We start from the raw sequence: 14,319 nt of genomic DNA, 5'->3' as shown, positions 1-14,319 counted from the left end.
CGTCACATACACGGTCTCTCCGTTGTAAAGTTTAGACGAAGAAATCGGCTCGTCCAATAGACGCTGGAGAGGAAATGCCAGAAGTGTTGACTTTTTTTCCTCGGGAATACACTACTTTTTTGCGTGAGCTTTCACGTGAGGGACCTTGAATCTAATGGTGCTGTTAAGGTTTACTGCGAAAGTTTGCTCATTTAGTCTGCAGAATATGGAGGATGAGTGATGCATAAACTGCTGCGCCAGCGCTGCTTTATTTAACCGAAGAGTGTTGCTTTTACGCACGGTCTTCTATGGTAGTAATCACCCTCAGGTCAGCCTGGTCTTGTGGAATCCTAATTTGATTAGTTTGAAAACTAACATGGAGTCTTGGGGAAACATGGCTTTTATGCTAGCGTCCTAGAACACTACGTCTTTGCCATGCATATTTGATCTCCCAAGGGCCGAACAATGTCACAATTTTCTGAGTCCGAGTCAGAGGAGAGTACCCCACTGCTGAAAGGCGATGTTGACAGGTGAGTGTTTTCAATAATGGCAGGTTGTATTTCCTACTAGTTGCCTTCAAGTTACCTTCGCTTTCATGGTTCACTTTAGGAATTCACCTTTTTGGACCGCCGAACGCTGACTCATCAAAGTGGCTCGTGCAATGTTGTTAACGTAGTCTATTTGTGCAAAAAAAATAAAAAAAATAAAAAATCGGCTTATCCTAATGCCCCAGTCGTGCTACCCGAAGGCCTACTGACAGCGTTACTGCATTAATGGGTAGGCCTACATGTCGGAGTGCCAGAAATGATGTAGTAATCTACCACTTTTGAGTTGTTGAGTTGCTTTCAAAATGTTCATTCCCATTCTCATTCTGTCATTCTCATTCTCAGTGATGAAGCCGCGTACAAGAGCAGGTGGAGGTCCATTCGGGTGATGTACTTCACCATGTTTCTCAGCAGTGTCGGTATGTTTCACATTCACAAGGCAGTTACATTGAACTTCCAAATCAGTTAACCTACAGAAGTTGTTTATACTTAACTTAGGCCTAAAAAACACGATGGGCCACCTCTCAATAGGCTGTAATAGACAACATAGGCCTATCAATCAACCAAATATCTATTGAATGGGCTAATGCAAAGCTTTGTGCGTTATACATTAATTGTAATTGACAAAACCATACTTTTCTTCCTAGGTTTCACAATAGTCATCACGTCTATATGGCCATTTCTGCAAAGGGTAAGTGAAAGGAACAACCAGACCAATGCATCTTATGGGATAATAATTGCATACTGTAGGTTTATGCCTGGTTCATTCTGAGGAATCTGATTTGACCGAGATTTGGATATTGCAGCAAAGTACTGTATAAGAAGGAATAAAGTGGCTTACGTAGAAGTGTTCAAAGAATCATAGTTACAGGTCACACACAGGCAGTGTGAAAAAAGAGGAAATGGCACGTTTCCCCTATTGGGTGACAACAAGTTGTGTTCTGAAAAATCACAACATCTTCACAGTAGTCTAGTAGCCTAGTAGCCGTTTACCTGATGAAGACAAAGATTACAAGTAGTGCACAAAAGTGATGGCTGTAGCTATTCTGTACTCTACTGGAGGGGATAGAGCTCTACAAAAATCAATGTTTTTCATGCAGTTCAGGTGCAACAGCTTAAAAGGGGAAAAGGGAAGTGGGTTGTGAAAATGATAGAATACATACAAATATCTCACCAGTTGCCATACTGTATGCCAATGTTTCCCAACCTTTTTCGTCTCATGTACCCCCCGAGCCTTTTTGTTGTGCCACGAGTACCCCCAAACCTGTGACCCAAGCCTATGCTCCATTCATTTACTAAAATTAAAAATTTCCAAGTACCCCCTTCAGTGTGCTCGCGTACCCCAAGTGGTACACGTACCCCTGGTTGGGAAACACTGCTGTATGCAACTGGTGTCCATCATTGACATTGACATTTAATTATTAAAGTAGCTCAATTAAAGGCTGAAAAGATCACTGTTAAGGAAAATGATGAAGGAATCGTCAGGTGCTGGTGCACCGTACTATTGTGCAGGGGACCCGGGTTTGAATCATTTCCTATCTCTCTCACTGTCCTGTTTGATTAATATAGACAAAAAGTTTTGAACTTTACTTCCATTCAGGTGTGTGTGTTTGTAAACTCTGTAACTATTTAAATATTTTTGGCAGTAATATTTTGTGAGTAAGATCATTTTTGTGTCAACTGCATCAAACGCATTCATTTTGGCGTTGTGTTTACATGTAAATGGTGTTCTAGCTCCCTGATTTTTTTCTAATGAAATGTTTTTTCTAAAATACACTTGTTAAAAATATTTAGAAGGTAGACCCCATGCTGTCTATCAGATTGGAAAAATTGTGCAAAGCAGCATGGGATTTCCCAGGCTACCCTCACACACACACATCCCTTGTAAATCCCTTTGTAAAAATATCCGCATACGTGTACAAAGACTTAACTCCTTGTCTCTCCCTGCCTCTCCCAGATTGATACCACGGCGGACGCCAGTTTCCTGGGCTGGGTGGTGGCGGCCTACAGTCTTGGCCAGATGGTGGCCTCGCCCCTCTTCGGCCTCTGGTCCAATCACAGGCCACGCAGGGAGCCGCTGGTCTGCTCCATATTCATCAACGTCGCGGCCAACATATACTACTCCTACGTGTACCTGCCCACCTCCGAGAACAAGTACCACATGCTCATGTCCAGGGCCTTCGTGGGCTTTGGGGCAGGTGGGTAGGCACCAGAGACCTGGCTCTCGCCAGATCCTCAAGTAGCTCTGCTCAACATCGTGAGCTTACTGGAGGGTCTGGAGGATTTTCAGATTCGCCCATTTCGATTTGCAGAGATGTGACATGGTCCAAGTTTTAAACGTAGTGGAGAAGGGAAAAATGGCTGAAATGCGACAGTTGTTTCAGACAGCAATGGGCTTACTTGTCGATAATGATTCTGTAATTTCAACTGAATTAAAAGCTGAAAGAAAAACTGATATCAGTCAAATATCTTTTATATTATATTATGTGAAAATAACCTTTGGAGTAGGTGGCTGGTTCACCAATACTTCAGTACAGTTACCAGTACAGAGATTTCATAGTTCTATAGATTATAATAATAAACTTTGTTAATCCACATAATTCTTGAAAAGGCTTATGCTGGGTTTCAGATTTTTTATGGATAATATTAGTCGCATACTGAGTTATTTATGAAAATAACATGCTCAGTATCGATAGGAACTTCAATATTTGCAACTTTGCAGTCATTGACTCCAGTCCATATGCAAACCTACGCCCTTGATTCTACACTAAATCAGAATGTGTTGAGCAACACTCCTAACTGACTAACTGAATGAATGGAATATCTGTGTGCCCTGTATCTTTAGGCAACGTGGCTGTGGTGAGGTCGTATGTAGCAGGGGCCACCTCACTGCAGGAGAGGACCAGTGCCATGGCCAACATGAGTGCCTGCCAGGCTTTGGGCTTCATTCTTGGGCCAGGTACAGTATGTGCATGGAGGACCAAGGCTCATGGTGCCTTTAATGTCACATTACATTACACTTAGCTGACGCTTTTGTCCAAAGTGCATTACAGATATTACAGTCCCTGGATCAATGTGGGGTTAGATGCCTCACTCAAGGTCACTTTTAGCCATGGAGGGTGGAAGGGATTGGTAAGGGTGGGGATTCAAACCTGCTACCCCGTGATCTGCACAGTCCAACGCCCATGGGAAGTTCTAGTATTATTAACTCTTGAAGTGGCAGGACTTTTCAGACAGTTTTGGTTTGCCTGCTACACCCCAAGTATTCAAACAAACTGAAAACATCCCTGCAAATGTAGCGCATGAGTGTCTGTCAGGCTCTAAACTTCATTCATACTTGTGTGAAGTGTGCATGCAGGACAATATGCTATGGTTCCTGGCATTCACTTGTGGGCTTTCCACCCTGCATTAAGCGTAGGAAGCTCAGTATTATTAGTATGATGGTATATTATCGGTTATGGCTAGATGGCTTCACTGTGATCAGAACATTTAAATGCAAAACTCCAAAGTAGTAACAACAACCCAGTGCATTTTATTTTTACTCCTCAGGACCTTCCATGACATCCAAACCCCTAAACCTAACATTTTCATATATGTAGTGTTAATTGTGTCAGCTAACTTTGTGTACGGTTTGAGGATGAATGTTAACTAGTTTGTGCTGCTGGTATAATCTCTGCAAGGACATTGGAGGTAAGGGAAGTTGATACGACATCCTTCACAACTAGCATTGAGTAATGGAAATGTTGTCAGCTGTGGCAAACCTTTTTTTTGTCTTTCTCTTCTGACTATAGCTCTGCAAGCTGGATTGTCCGTGATCGGGGAGACTGGTTGGATTTTGGACTTTGTCCGTCTGCAGCTGAACATGTACACTGCTCCAGCACTGCTCGCTGCCTGCTTTGGCATCGTCAACATCCTACTGGTGGTCCTGGTGCTCAGGTGAGGGGCAGGCCCAAGTTATGCAAATGTCTGTAATGTTGTACATTTTGGTGTGCGTGTGTGCGCGTGAGCGTGTGCGTGTGTGTGTGTGTGTGTGTGTGTGTGTGTGTGTGTGTGTGTGTGTGTGTGTGTGTGTGTGTGTGTGTGCGTGTGTGTGTGTGTGGTCTTTCCTGGTATTGGTTTTGTTTTGTCATGAATTGAAGGGAGATGTAATTGCTTGAGGATGTACAAAGATCTTCCTTTTGAACACTCCACCCATTAACATAAGGACACATTTAAAGGTGCACACATGATTGCATGAACATGTTTTCTTTTATTACTGTGGGACCTTCGCTGCATGTATTGTCATGCAATTTGTTCCATTCATTGGAATTTACTATGGGGTATATTCATCTGGTAAGGCCCAAAGGCAATATAATTAATGTTAAGTAATATTTGTTCTACAGAGAACATCGTGTGGATGACCATGGGAAGCAGATCCGAGCAATTAACTACATTGCAGAAGGTAATTTCTTGCAAATCTGAGCATCAACACATTTCCTTTGAATGTGTCTTAACGTTTACCGTGTTTGCAATCAAAACTTTATACACTGAAGTGACAGAAGAAAGGGTGTCACTGTCAACAATTAATCGATTAACGGTTAATTGTTTATTAAGATAAAATTAATTGCAAGCATCAATGCGGGGCTTAGCAGTGAACCAGCCCAAGTTGGCATGGCAACAAAAAGAGCTGACCAGGCAGATGGAGGTATGCACAGTAAGTTTTTACAAGCAGAAATGTTCTTGACGGTTCAAATGTTCCAAGCAGAAATGTACCTCAAATTTGACCTGCTGTTGACGCTCGAGGTTTGGGGATGGGAGAGACCTAAAAAAAAATGTTGTGAGTAATGGGGAGACTAGAATGTGTGTGGCAAATTTGAGCATTTTCCTTCATACTGCCATAGACATCCCATAGGAGAATAATGGACCTGTTGCAGTACCCCCTAGGCCAATGCTCACCAATTTTGGTGTGTGTTCCTTCGAGGGGGTGCTGATCATGTGTGCAAGATTTGGTTTGGGTCCGTTGGTAATGCTTCCTTTTGCGGTGCAAATACCATACATAATTACTGTGCACTTCCTGGGTAACTACAGGGTAAAAGAGAAGAGTTACATGGTATATAACGGGTAAGAAGGGGTTTATTACAAAGTAAATACTATTAATTGGGTAACAACAGGATAACATAGAGAAGTTAGATGGTTAGAATATACAGTAGTTTCACATTCTCGAGATATGTATATTACATGGTATTTACTTGAATTATCCCCATTTTTACTCATTAGATACCATGTAACTTCTCTCTGTTACCCTGTTGTTACCCAGAAAGTACATACTAATTTACTGTACCACAAAAGAAAGCGTTACTATTCCATTTAAGGGCTGGCGAGATTTGAGCTTATTTCCTGTTATGTGAATTTTCAGATGAGTTTGATTGGCCGTCACGGCCAGATGATAGGAGGTATAAAAAATCCCTTCGAGGTTTGTATGCAGTTTTGTCCACACATTTTGTTTAAACGTCTTTTGAAAATCCAACAGAATTTGTAGGAATAGAAGCATTTCATTGATTTTCTCAAAATCTAAAATGGCGGCTAACATTCTATCCCAACAGACATGACGTAATAGGATGAGTTCCAATTGTCTTGGCCCAAGGATTTTAGGGATACCAAGATTTATTTAAAATCAGCCACACGATTAAAGATATCAAAAGGCCCATCCACAACTTCTGTGACACTCAGTTCAAAGATGCTATGTACAGATTTAGAGAAAAAGCGTCAAAATGTGAGGAGGTGCATTTTTATAGTTTTTCATAAAATCCAACATGGCGAGAAAACTATCCTGATGGAAAAAGATGTCATAGCTTGCATTGAATTCGTCTTGGCCCAAGGACTTCAGGGATACCAACATTTTGACAATTGTTGTGCAGTTGTTATGCCTGCAACTTTGACCTAGAGTGCCTAGTGTCTGCTGATTTTCAGTATTTTCTTATGTACAGTTCTATGGGCTGCCATAGAGATCCAGAGGCAGAGGAAAAAAATAACAACCTACAAACACACTAGGGACCTTCGACAGCTTTGCTGCTTGGCCCTTAATTAATTATCAACACGGCTGGCCAGAGCGAAGGACGAAGTCTGTGTGAATTGTGGGACCATTTCAAGCACCTAGAAACAAAGTAAAATGACATTTTGCGTGTTGCTACCTTTTAATGCAGCAGTTCAGCTTTGTTACTGTTGCATGCAACAGTTCAGCTTTGTTACTGAGGTACCACCTCAACTGCATGCAGCTGCATTGCTGTTGAGGCTGTTTGCATGTTTTTCCATTGGATGTACAAATGTATCAACAGTGAGCAATCTGCCGGATGCAATTAGACTGAGAGTGCAATTAGACATCAGTCCTCTGATGAAGACGCATGTCGAAACGTTAGGTCGAACTGATTGCACTGATAAAATAAACAACAGAAAATAGACATGCGCGTGGCACCAGAATCTTTTTCCTTTTTACTCTAGAGTACTAAAAAGCCTTGACACTTTGGCACAGACCACTATCACAGTATGTTATGCAAGGCTGCATCTTCAAATTCAAGTTCAAGTTCTCTTAATTCTCAGCTTTTAATTTTGAGACTTTGTTGGATAGAGGATGAAAGAATCTTAATCATAGAAATTAATTTTCTATGATTCTTCTCATTTTAACTTCATTTTTTAGATTTTTAACTTTATTATTTTTAGGTTTAATTTTTAATTTTTATTTTTGAAACATTACGATACTTACCAAGTGATCTTAAGTCGATAGTTGAGGTCAATCAACTAACCTGAATGAACAGGAATGAATTGATAATTTGAACCCCTAAACCCCCCCACAAGCCATTAAGAGAGTGCTTATTGAGTGATTGTGTTTCCCTGGTCAGAGCGGCTGTCCGTGTCACTGGACGTGGAGGGAGACATCGACCAGGTGGCCGTGGTGACCTCCAACGTCCTCTTCTTCATCATCCTCTTCATCTTCGCTGTCTTCGAAACGTACGTCTCATGAAGTGAAGTAGCTGTTGTTGAACGTCATCTGTGTGTGGGGGAATTGCAGTCTGCATTTGTGAATGGGTGCCTGCTTGCTTTCTTGTGCATGTAGTAGAACACTCCTGAAAGCTGTCCTCCAGACACTTTCATTGCAACACCTTTTTAAAGCTTGCAATACTGTTGCAACATGGCTGTGTTTTATCAACTTGGTTCATGGCACAACACATTTCTAACTGGCCCATCGCTCTAGTTTGAATGAGGGACAGTCCTGCTTCCAAGACTGTTCAGTGTGTCTAAAGAGACAAGGTTATTGGACAGGGGGCTTGGGTTGATGTAAAGTTGCTGTCCTGTGTGGTTGATAGGTCAACCCTGGTGCCTCTGTAAATCACATCATTTCATTCTGAAATGTTTATCTTTACCTGGGTTCCCGGAGGGGATTTGGCCAGGTATTGCAATGGGCCTATCAGCATGTCTGTTAGTGTTTGTTTGCCCGCAGCGTCTTGTGTCATTTGCAGAGGGTGCCAAACTATGGAACCCTTAAAATGCAATGTGCAAGTCAGGAAAATCCCTGAAGGGTTTCTCTTGCACACCAGAAACGTTCTCATGCGCACCAGAAACCAGCACTGGCCAGGGGACCAGGTTGCTATTTCTGATTTGCTCATGTTGTTTTTTTCTGCCTTAGTATCTCCACACCCTTGTCCATGGACATGTTTGCGTGGACTAGAACGCAAGGGGTGCTGTACAATGGCATCATTCTGGCCTGCATTGGCTTCGAGTCCATTCTCGTCTTCCTTGCAGTGAAGGTCATCTCGAAGAGGTAAGCTTGAAGTTGGCGGTCAGAATTGACACATCGCATTACAGAGGAATGTTGTTTTTGTGTCACTAATTAAGATTAAAAAAATATACAGCTGTTTGAAAGATCTTTCTTCTACTCTAACAGTTGCATACTTTTTTTGTTATTAGCGCTGAAAGCATTGAATGTAACATATTAAATATACATTTAGATATTGATCGTACTATTTATTAATGTAAGCTTTAAAAAATGTCCTGGCCTTAATTTTCTGTCAGCAATGGTGATAAGTGACTGAATGCCTCCATTTCGTGTGACCGGTTGCAGGTTTGGGGATCGGCCAGTGCTACTGGGAGGTCTGATCATCATCTTCTGTGGCTTCTTCATCCTCCTCCCGTGGGGCAACACGTATCCCAAGATCCAATGGGCAGGTAGGCAGCAGAAGACCTCGCATTTTCCATTCCATAATTAGTCAATCTGAAAGCTGGTGTGGCCACTTCACTGGGTATGTTAACTCGGAGCCAATGACCAACTGCCTACTAATGGAAGGCTCTTGGTTTACTCCAATGGTGAAACAAAGCACTCTTCTATTAGGACATATGCGGCTTAATTGAATTCATGAGTTAGTCACTAAACCACTGACTTGAAAGGCACCTCAAGGTTAGGATTGTGTATGATGCAGTGAGAACAGTAATAAAATGTATGAAAACTTGTATATAGAGAATAAAATAAAAGAATAAACCCCCAAAAATATTAGAGACAACTCGATGAAATGACCACTTTCCACCGGAATTGCTGGTTCTTCCCATGTTGAGTGAAGTGCCTTGATACCAACTAGGCTAAATTAACTGCAAACACGATGTCACTCATAAGAAGTGCAAGTTCCTTTCACAAATGACACCAGTGTGCTAAAACCAAGCTCAAGGTTTTTCCCGCCACTGCAGCGTTTATGAGTGGTGCAGGATAGCTGTCCATTCAGGTCTCTTGCTTGCATTCCTGTCCTCCTGAGTTTGCAACTGTCACATGATGTGAGGACGGTGACAGTACTGTGATTGTCTGCTCTTTCTCTTTGGAATGCCTCGTCAAAGAGAAATGTTTCCTCTTTGTTCATACTGAGACATTAGAATTCTCTTCCAGAAAACCACAATGTTTCTACTTTTTACTGACGGTGTAGTTACATCATCATAGTTACTTAAGGAACAAAAATCCGCACTCACAAACTGCGTCTCATTATTTATTTATATTACCACCATGTCCAAAAAGCAAACGCGTTTCGGCTATCAAGCCTTCATCAGTGCGTGGTACTTTCGTTTTTCCCAAGAAGTTGAGCGCGTCCTTTGCCTAAACTTGAAATCATCATAGTTACACCATGACAATATATGAAGGCGTGTTTGCTGAATAAAACCATTTGACGTTGCATTCAAATATCCTTATTACCTTCTCAACGTCTTGTATGCATGTAGTATCCGTTTTTTCCCATTTCCCCATCTCCCTAAATCAGTACGATTTAGTGAAACATCTCCCATCTTCCTCCCTGTCCTCCTCACAGATATACGCAACAGCAGCCGTCCGTCGCAGGAGGTGATAGTGGAGACCTTGGCGGTGTCCAACTCCAGCGTGGAGGCCACGGGCTGCCCGGCGGAACAGGCCTGGTGCCTGTACACCCCCGCCATCAACCTGGCCCAGTACCTCACCTCCGACTTCCTCATCGGGGTGGGCTACCCAGCCTGCAATGTCATGTCCTACACCCTCTACTCCAAGATCCTGGGGCCCAAACCGCAGGTACCGTATCATGCCGTTAACCGTTAGCGCCTCAAAACAGAGGTGGAGAGCCCGGATATCAAGGAAAGCCACACTTGCCACATATTTGGTCCAGTCCCAGCTATAGAAATCCCAGCTGTAAAGGAAAGCCAAAACGACATAATACCCCGCTTTTTAAGTCAACAAGGTAACTGGAATTCTTTTCGAAGTTTGGGCATCCTCCAAAAAATAATTCCAGTTGCTTAAAACTAATCTCTTGCCTAATGTGTCCTTGCTGAATAACGATCTTCACAGAAGTGACTCAGTCATTCAACAATTAAATGTTTTTATTGTTCCAATGGCATGTATTTGTGTATATAGTTGCTAACCTCCATTACGTGTATGTGTGCACAGGGTGTGTACATGGGCTGGCTGACGGCGTCGGGCAGTGGTGCGAGGACTTTGGGCCCCGTGTTCGTGTCTCAGGTGTACACGCTGCTGGGCCCCCGCTGGGCCTTCAGCCTCATCTGTGGCATCGTGCTGGCGGCCACCGTGCTGCTCGGCGCCATGTACAAACGCCTCATCGCCTTCTCCGTACGCCACGGCGTCATACAGGAGTGACGGACAGCAGATAAGGGGCCCTCGGGGGCCCCTAAAAGTTGCCCTATGGGTGGCGGAATGAGGGGTGCTTTGTTGAATGGGAGTCTCGTTAACCTCTTTGTTCTGCACCATTGGAGTCAAGGGGAGAGGCAGACGGTGGATGCAGTCGTGGGATTATCTTAAAGGATTGGAAAGAACTCTGCTGTGGACTTTTAAATGTTTTAATTAACACTTCTGTGCAGGTTGGCCTGACAATTGGTGTGACTTTTCACAAAAAATGTACTGCTGTGGTAGAGGACCCCTGAGTCCGAAGCCTGAAACAGTGACACCGTTTACTGACCGCAGCAAACCCACAGAACAAACACTAACCAAATGAATCTGCACAGTGGCACTGATGCTGACGGCTGCTTACATTGGCCACTAGAGGGCGCAACCTGAGATCAAGCTGGGCTGACTCCATCATTGATTGCTGACTGCTAGAAATTAGAGCTTGCACTGTTCCTCGAGAGCGTAATATTTATTCATGAATCAAACAAGCACACTGTAATCGAATCTGCCATGTGATGACACTTGGCTGTGTTTTAAAAGGGCCTCTGTGTTACTTTAGTAGTTTGTTTTCAAAATGTATGCTGCCCATTCTTTTACATGATTATTGGTTTGGTCTGATCAGAGATTGTGCAGCCAAAGATGTCTCTAATTTAAGTGCCATTTCTCAATGTGAAGTGTCCTGGCCGTACTAGGCTGAGTAAAGCCATTTATCAAGGATTTCACGTCATTGCGACTGTACTGTCTAGGACTGTTCCAAGTGAATCATGCTTCAATCATGTTACCAAGTGCCCCGTTCTTGATTCATAGAATTTCCAAGGCTGTACTTGTTTGTCATGACAAGCTTTTGACTACGGACAACTTGTGTACTGTTATGAATTGATATGAACATCCATGTAGTTTTGTTGTACTTACGCAACAGGATTACAACCAAACAATTGTATTTACTGTTAAAAATCAGTTGGAAATAAGTGTGTAGCGGCCAAAATGGAACTGCTATAACGTTCACTTCCGAGCATGTTCCATTCATAATCGTTTGAGGATTTCAGCCTTGTCTTGAGTGTGCACTACCAAGAGAAGCATCCTTGACTTTGAGTTACGCCCTATGACGGATTCCCATGGAGAGTTTCTACCTATTCATTTATGAAGTGTCTATTGTGGAGGTAGTACATAGTAATGAAAAAGATCAGATATATTACAGGGTAGCATACATTCTGTAAATAAACTACTGAAAGTTACCCAATGGGCCATGAAGGATAGAAAAAGGCGGTAAAAGCTGTTTACAGTTCTCATGAAAGATTCCTCATCCTCATGTCATTTCCCATTACAACAAACGACAATATAATGTGAGAAGGACAACCCAGCATTTGAGTGTTTGGATTTCTTTTCAAACCTCTGAAATAACTAACATCCCACAAGTGATAACTCTTATATTATGTTACTGAAGTGTATGTTTTTGTGCAATGATGTAAACGTTTGAAAAGTAATGCTAAGCTGCCTATGACCAAATTGTGCACATTCGCAATAATGATTGTTACAAATCGTCTACTGAAGAAAGAAATTAAGTATTTCCAGATGTGTAGCTGCAAAATAATGTAACATTTTATTACATTTCCAAAAGAAATGCTGTTGCTACACACCTTGAACACTGGATTCCAATGCATTAATGTTTTATGATTCTGTATATTCATTGTGTGTATTAAACAGAGTTTAACAAGGCCACTGTTCCTGCTGAAATCTATCTAGAGGTAACAAAAACGTTCATATCAAATTCGGTATGGTTGGATCTGGAATGAGTTACTTTTTCACACTATATGTTTCATAATTTAACATGTTTCTGCATAGATCTTCTACACAGCCTCCATATACTAAATGAACTGCTAAAAAGGCAAGATCAGAGAGAGAGAGAGAGAGAGTGTGTGTGTGTGTAATAGTCCTCTTGTCACAAGAGTCTTGTGGAGTTCATACAAGTTGTTGCTTCTTGTGTGCTTTCTTCTTCTTCTTCCCCTTCTTAGCTGCTCCTCTGTTGGCTGTGTGTGCTGGTCCACTAGGGCCTCGACCTGGCCCTTTCCACTTGGCTTTGCTGAGAAGCGGAGAGCAAGAATAAGTGTGTGAGAGAGAAAGAATAAGTGTGTGTGCGAGAGAGAGAGAGAGAACATTTCCCTTACTCAGATGTGTGAGTATTAGTTAGCATTAAGACCCAGACATTTAAACAAGCAACAACCAATGCTGACCCGTTCCCTGATCTGAAACCGGCTCTATCCTAGAGACAAAGTGCCGTAGACACCGAACAGAAAAACATGCATTCAAACTAGGGATGCAAATTATCGATTAATTCATTAATCATTAGTTGATAGTCTTATCGATCGACTTACGATTAATTGATAAGCGGAGTTTTCCCCCTGAAATCTCAATGTTTCTTGGAAAAAAACTACTAAATCAAATTTTTTTCATTAAAAATGAGATAAAGTACCACATTTAAATTAATTCTATTTCAATTCTTTAATCCAAAGATGATTGAAATATTCCCACTATTCACACCCCTCCTCACACACACTCTTCACATGCCCATTTCATCTGGGTCTCTTGTCAGTTGAATTGTCGATTAATTGCGATTAATGTTTTTTTAATCGATTAATGCATTGATCGATTAAAGTCGATTAATCGATTAATCGTTTGCATCCCTAATTCAAACTCCTCATACTATTCAGTGAAAAATCTTGAGGGTATGCCTCTAATTAATTTCTGTTGTAATATAATGAACCGGTAATAAGTAATATGTTTCTTGAAGACAAAGGAATTGTTGAAAGGCCTATTCGACGTCTGCACTCATTTTGCTGGAACACGCAGTTATGCAGTGCAACTTTTGGCTTTGTTGTGTGGTGCTCTGGCAAGACACAGACTTCCACTGATTTGATTTGTTTGGCTTGCGGCAATGTTTGTGGTCCATCCTTGATGACTTATTAGACATGTTGGTCTAGTGATACAGCTTGAGACATGTTGGGACAGTGCGAGTAATTTTCAGCATTTGAAACGGAAGGGTGTGTGTGTGTGTGAATGGGTGAGGAGGTAGAGATACAAGCTTCAGAAAGTCAAAAGGCCGCTATGAATACTCTCTACCAGTTCTTTGATTTAACTTTTGTCAGCCACATTCAACGGTCTGTGTGTATGAAACGCACTACACAAATAAACATGTCTTGCCTCGCAATGTGACAGGATCTGTATGGTCTGAAAGTTGCCGTCTCAATCTCTTGTGTGTATCAGTGTGTATCTGAGGGTGCTTCTTTGTGTGCGTTTTGTGATCCTCTTATTTGCATGTATGCCTACTGCTGTGTGTGTCTGTGTGTGTGTGCGTGCGTGCGCTTACCCCTTGCCTGGGCAGGCTCTGTGTTTGTGTTGCAGGCTGCCACAGTTGAAGCAGCCTGTCGGGCCCTGCCCACACGCATGATCCGGCAGAGCACAGCGGCCACAGGAGCTGCAGTGCTGCCAGGCTGAGAGAGAGAAAGAGAGTCAGAGAGATCAGCAAGCACACAAGGAATAGTAGGAATCTGTCCACCTTTCATCTTCCATTATAATTTACAACAGTTACTTTTCTGCCGTTGTAATAAAGGTCTTTGGTATGAGGATCATTTTTTTAGTTTT

General features: G+C 42.2%; 2 protein-coding genes across 2 annotated transcripts in view; one reads left to right on the top strand and one right to left on the bottom strand.

Annotated features, from left to right (window-relative positions):
* The first annotated feature begins 96 nt into the window (after positions 1 to 96).
* mfsd8 (major facilitator superfamily domain containing 8) lies at positions 97 to 12,396 on the top strand. The gene is made up of 12 exons (XM_063187090.1): positions 97 to 509; positions 870 to 943; positions 1,172 to 1,215; positions 2,482 to 2,722; positions 3,370 to 3,483; positions 4,316 to 4,460; positions 4,907 to 4,965; positions 7,400 to 7,508; positions 8,185 to 8,319; positions 8,620 to 8,723; positions 9,842 to 10,074; positions 10,447 to 12,396. The coding sequence occupies exons 1-12, from the start codon at positions 445 to 447 to the stop codon at positions 10,651 to 10,653; spliced, it is 1,530 nt and encodes a 509-aa protein (XP_063043160.1). The 5' UTR covers positions 97 to 444; the 3' UTR covers positions 10,654 to 12,396.
* zcchc4 (zinc finger, CCHC domain containing 4) overlaps positions 12,256 to 14,319 on the bottom strand; it is an 18,761-nt gene continuing 16,697 nt past the window's right edge. Inside the window, exons 12-13 of the mRNA XM_063187091.1 lie at positions 14,045 to 14,168; positions 12,256 to 12,760 (exon numbers count right to left, since the gene is read on the bottom strand). Coding sequence (XP_063043161.1) covers positions 12,640 to 12,760; positions 14,045 to 14,168 — 245 coding nt within the window. The 3' untranslated portion in view covers positions 12,256 to 12,639. The remainder of the gene's footprint in view (positions 12,761 to 14,044; positions 14,169 to 14,319) is intronic.

This window comes from Engraulis encrasicolus, chromosome 21 (assembly GCF_034702125.1).
Source record: "Engraulis encrasicolus isolate BLACKSEA-1 chromosome 21, IST_EnEncr_1.0, whole genome shotgun sequence".
Taxonomy (NCBI): Eukaryota; Metazoa; Chordata; class Actinopteri; order Clupeiformes; family Engraulidae; genus Engraulis; species Engraulis encrasicolus.
This window is presented reverse-complemented; position numbering and strand designations above follow the sequence as displayed.

Excerpts from the sequence above, each read along its gene's own strand:
- mfsd8 (XM_063187090.1), top strand. The coding sequence starts at position 445 with ATGTCACAATTTTCTGAGTCCGAGTCAGAGGAGAGTACCCCACTGCTG. Across the intron at positions 1,216-2,481 it reads TATGGCCATTTCTGCAAAGG|ATTGATACCACGGCGGACGC; the intron begins GTAAGTGAAAGG and ends TGCCTCTCCCAG. Across the intron at positions 10,075-10,446 it reads TCCTGGGGCCCAAACCGCAG|GGTGTGTACATGGGCTGGCT; the intron begins GTACCGTATCAT and ends ATGTGTGCACAG.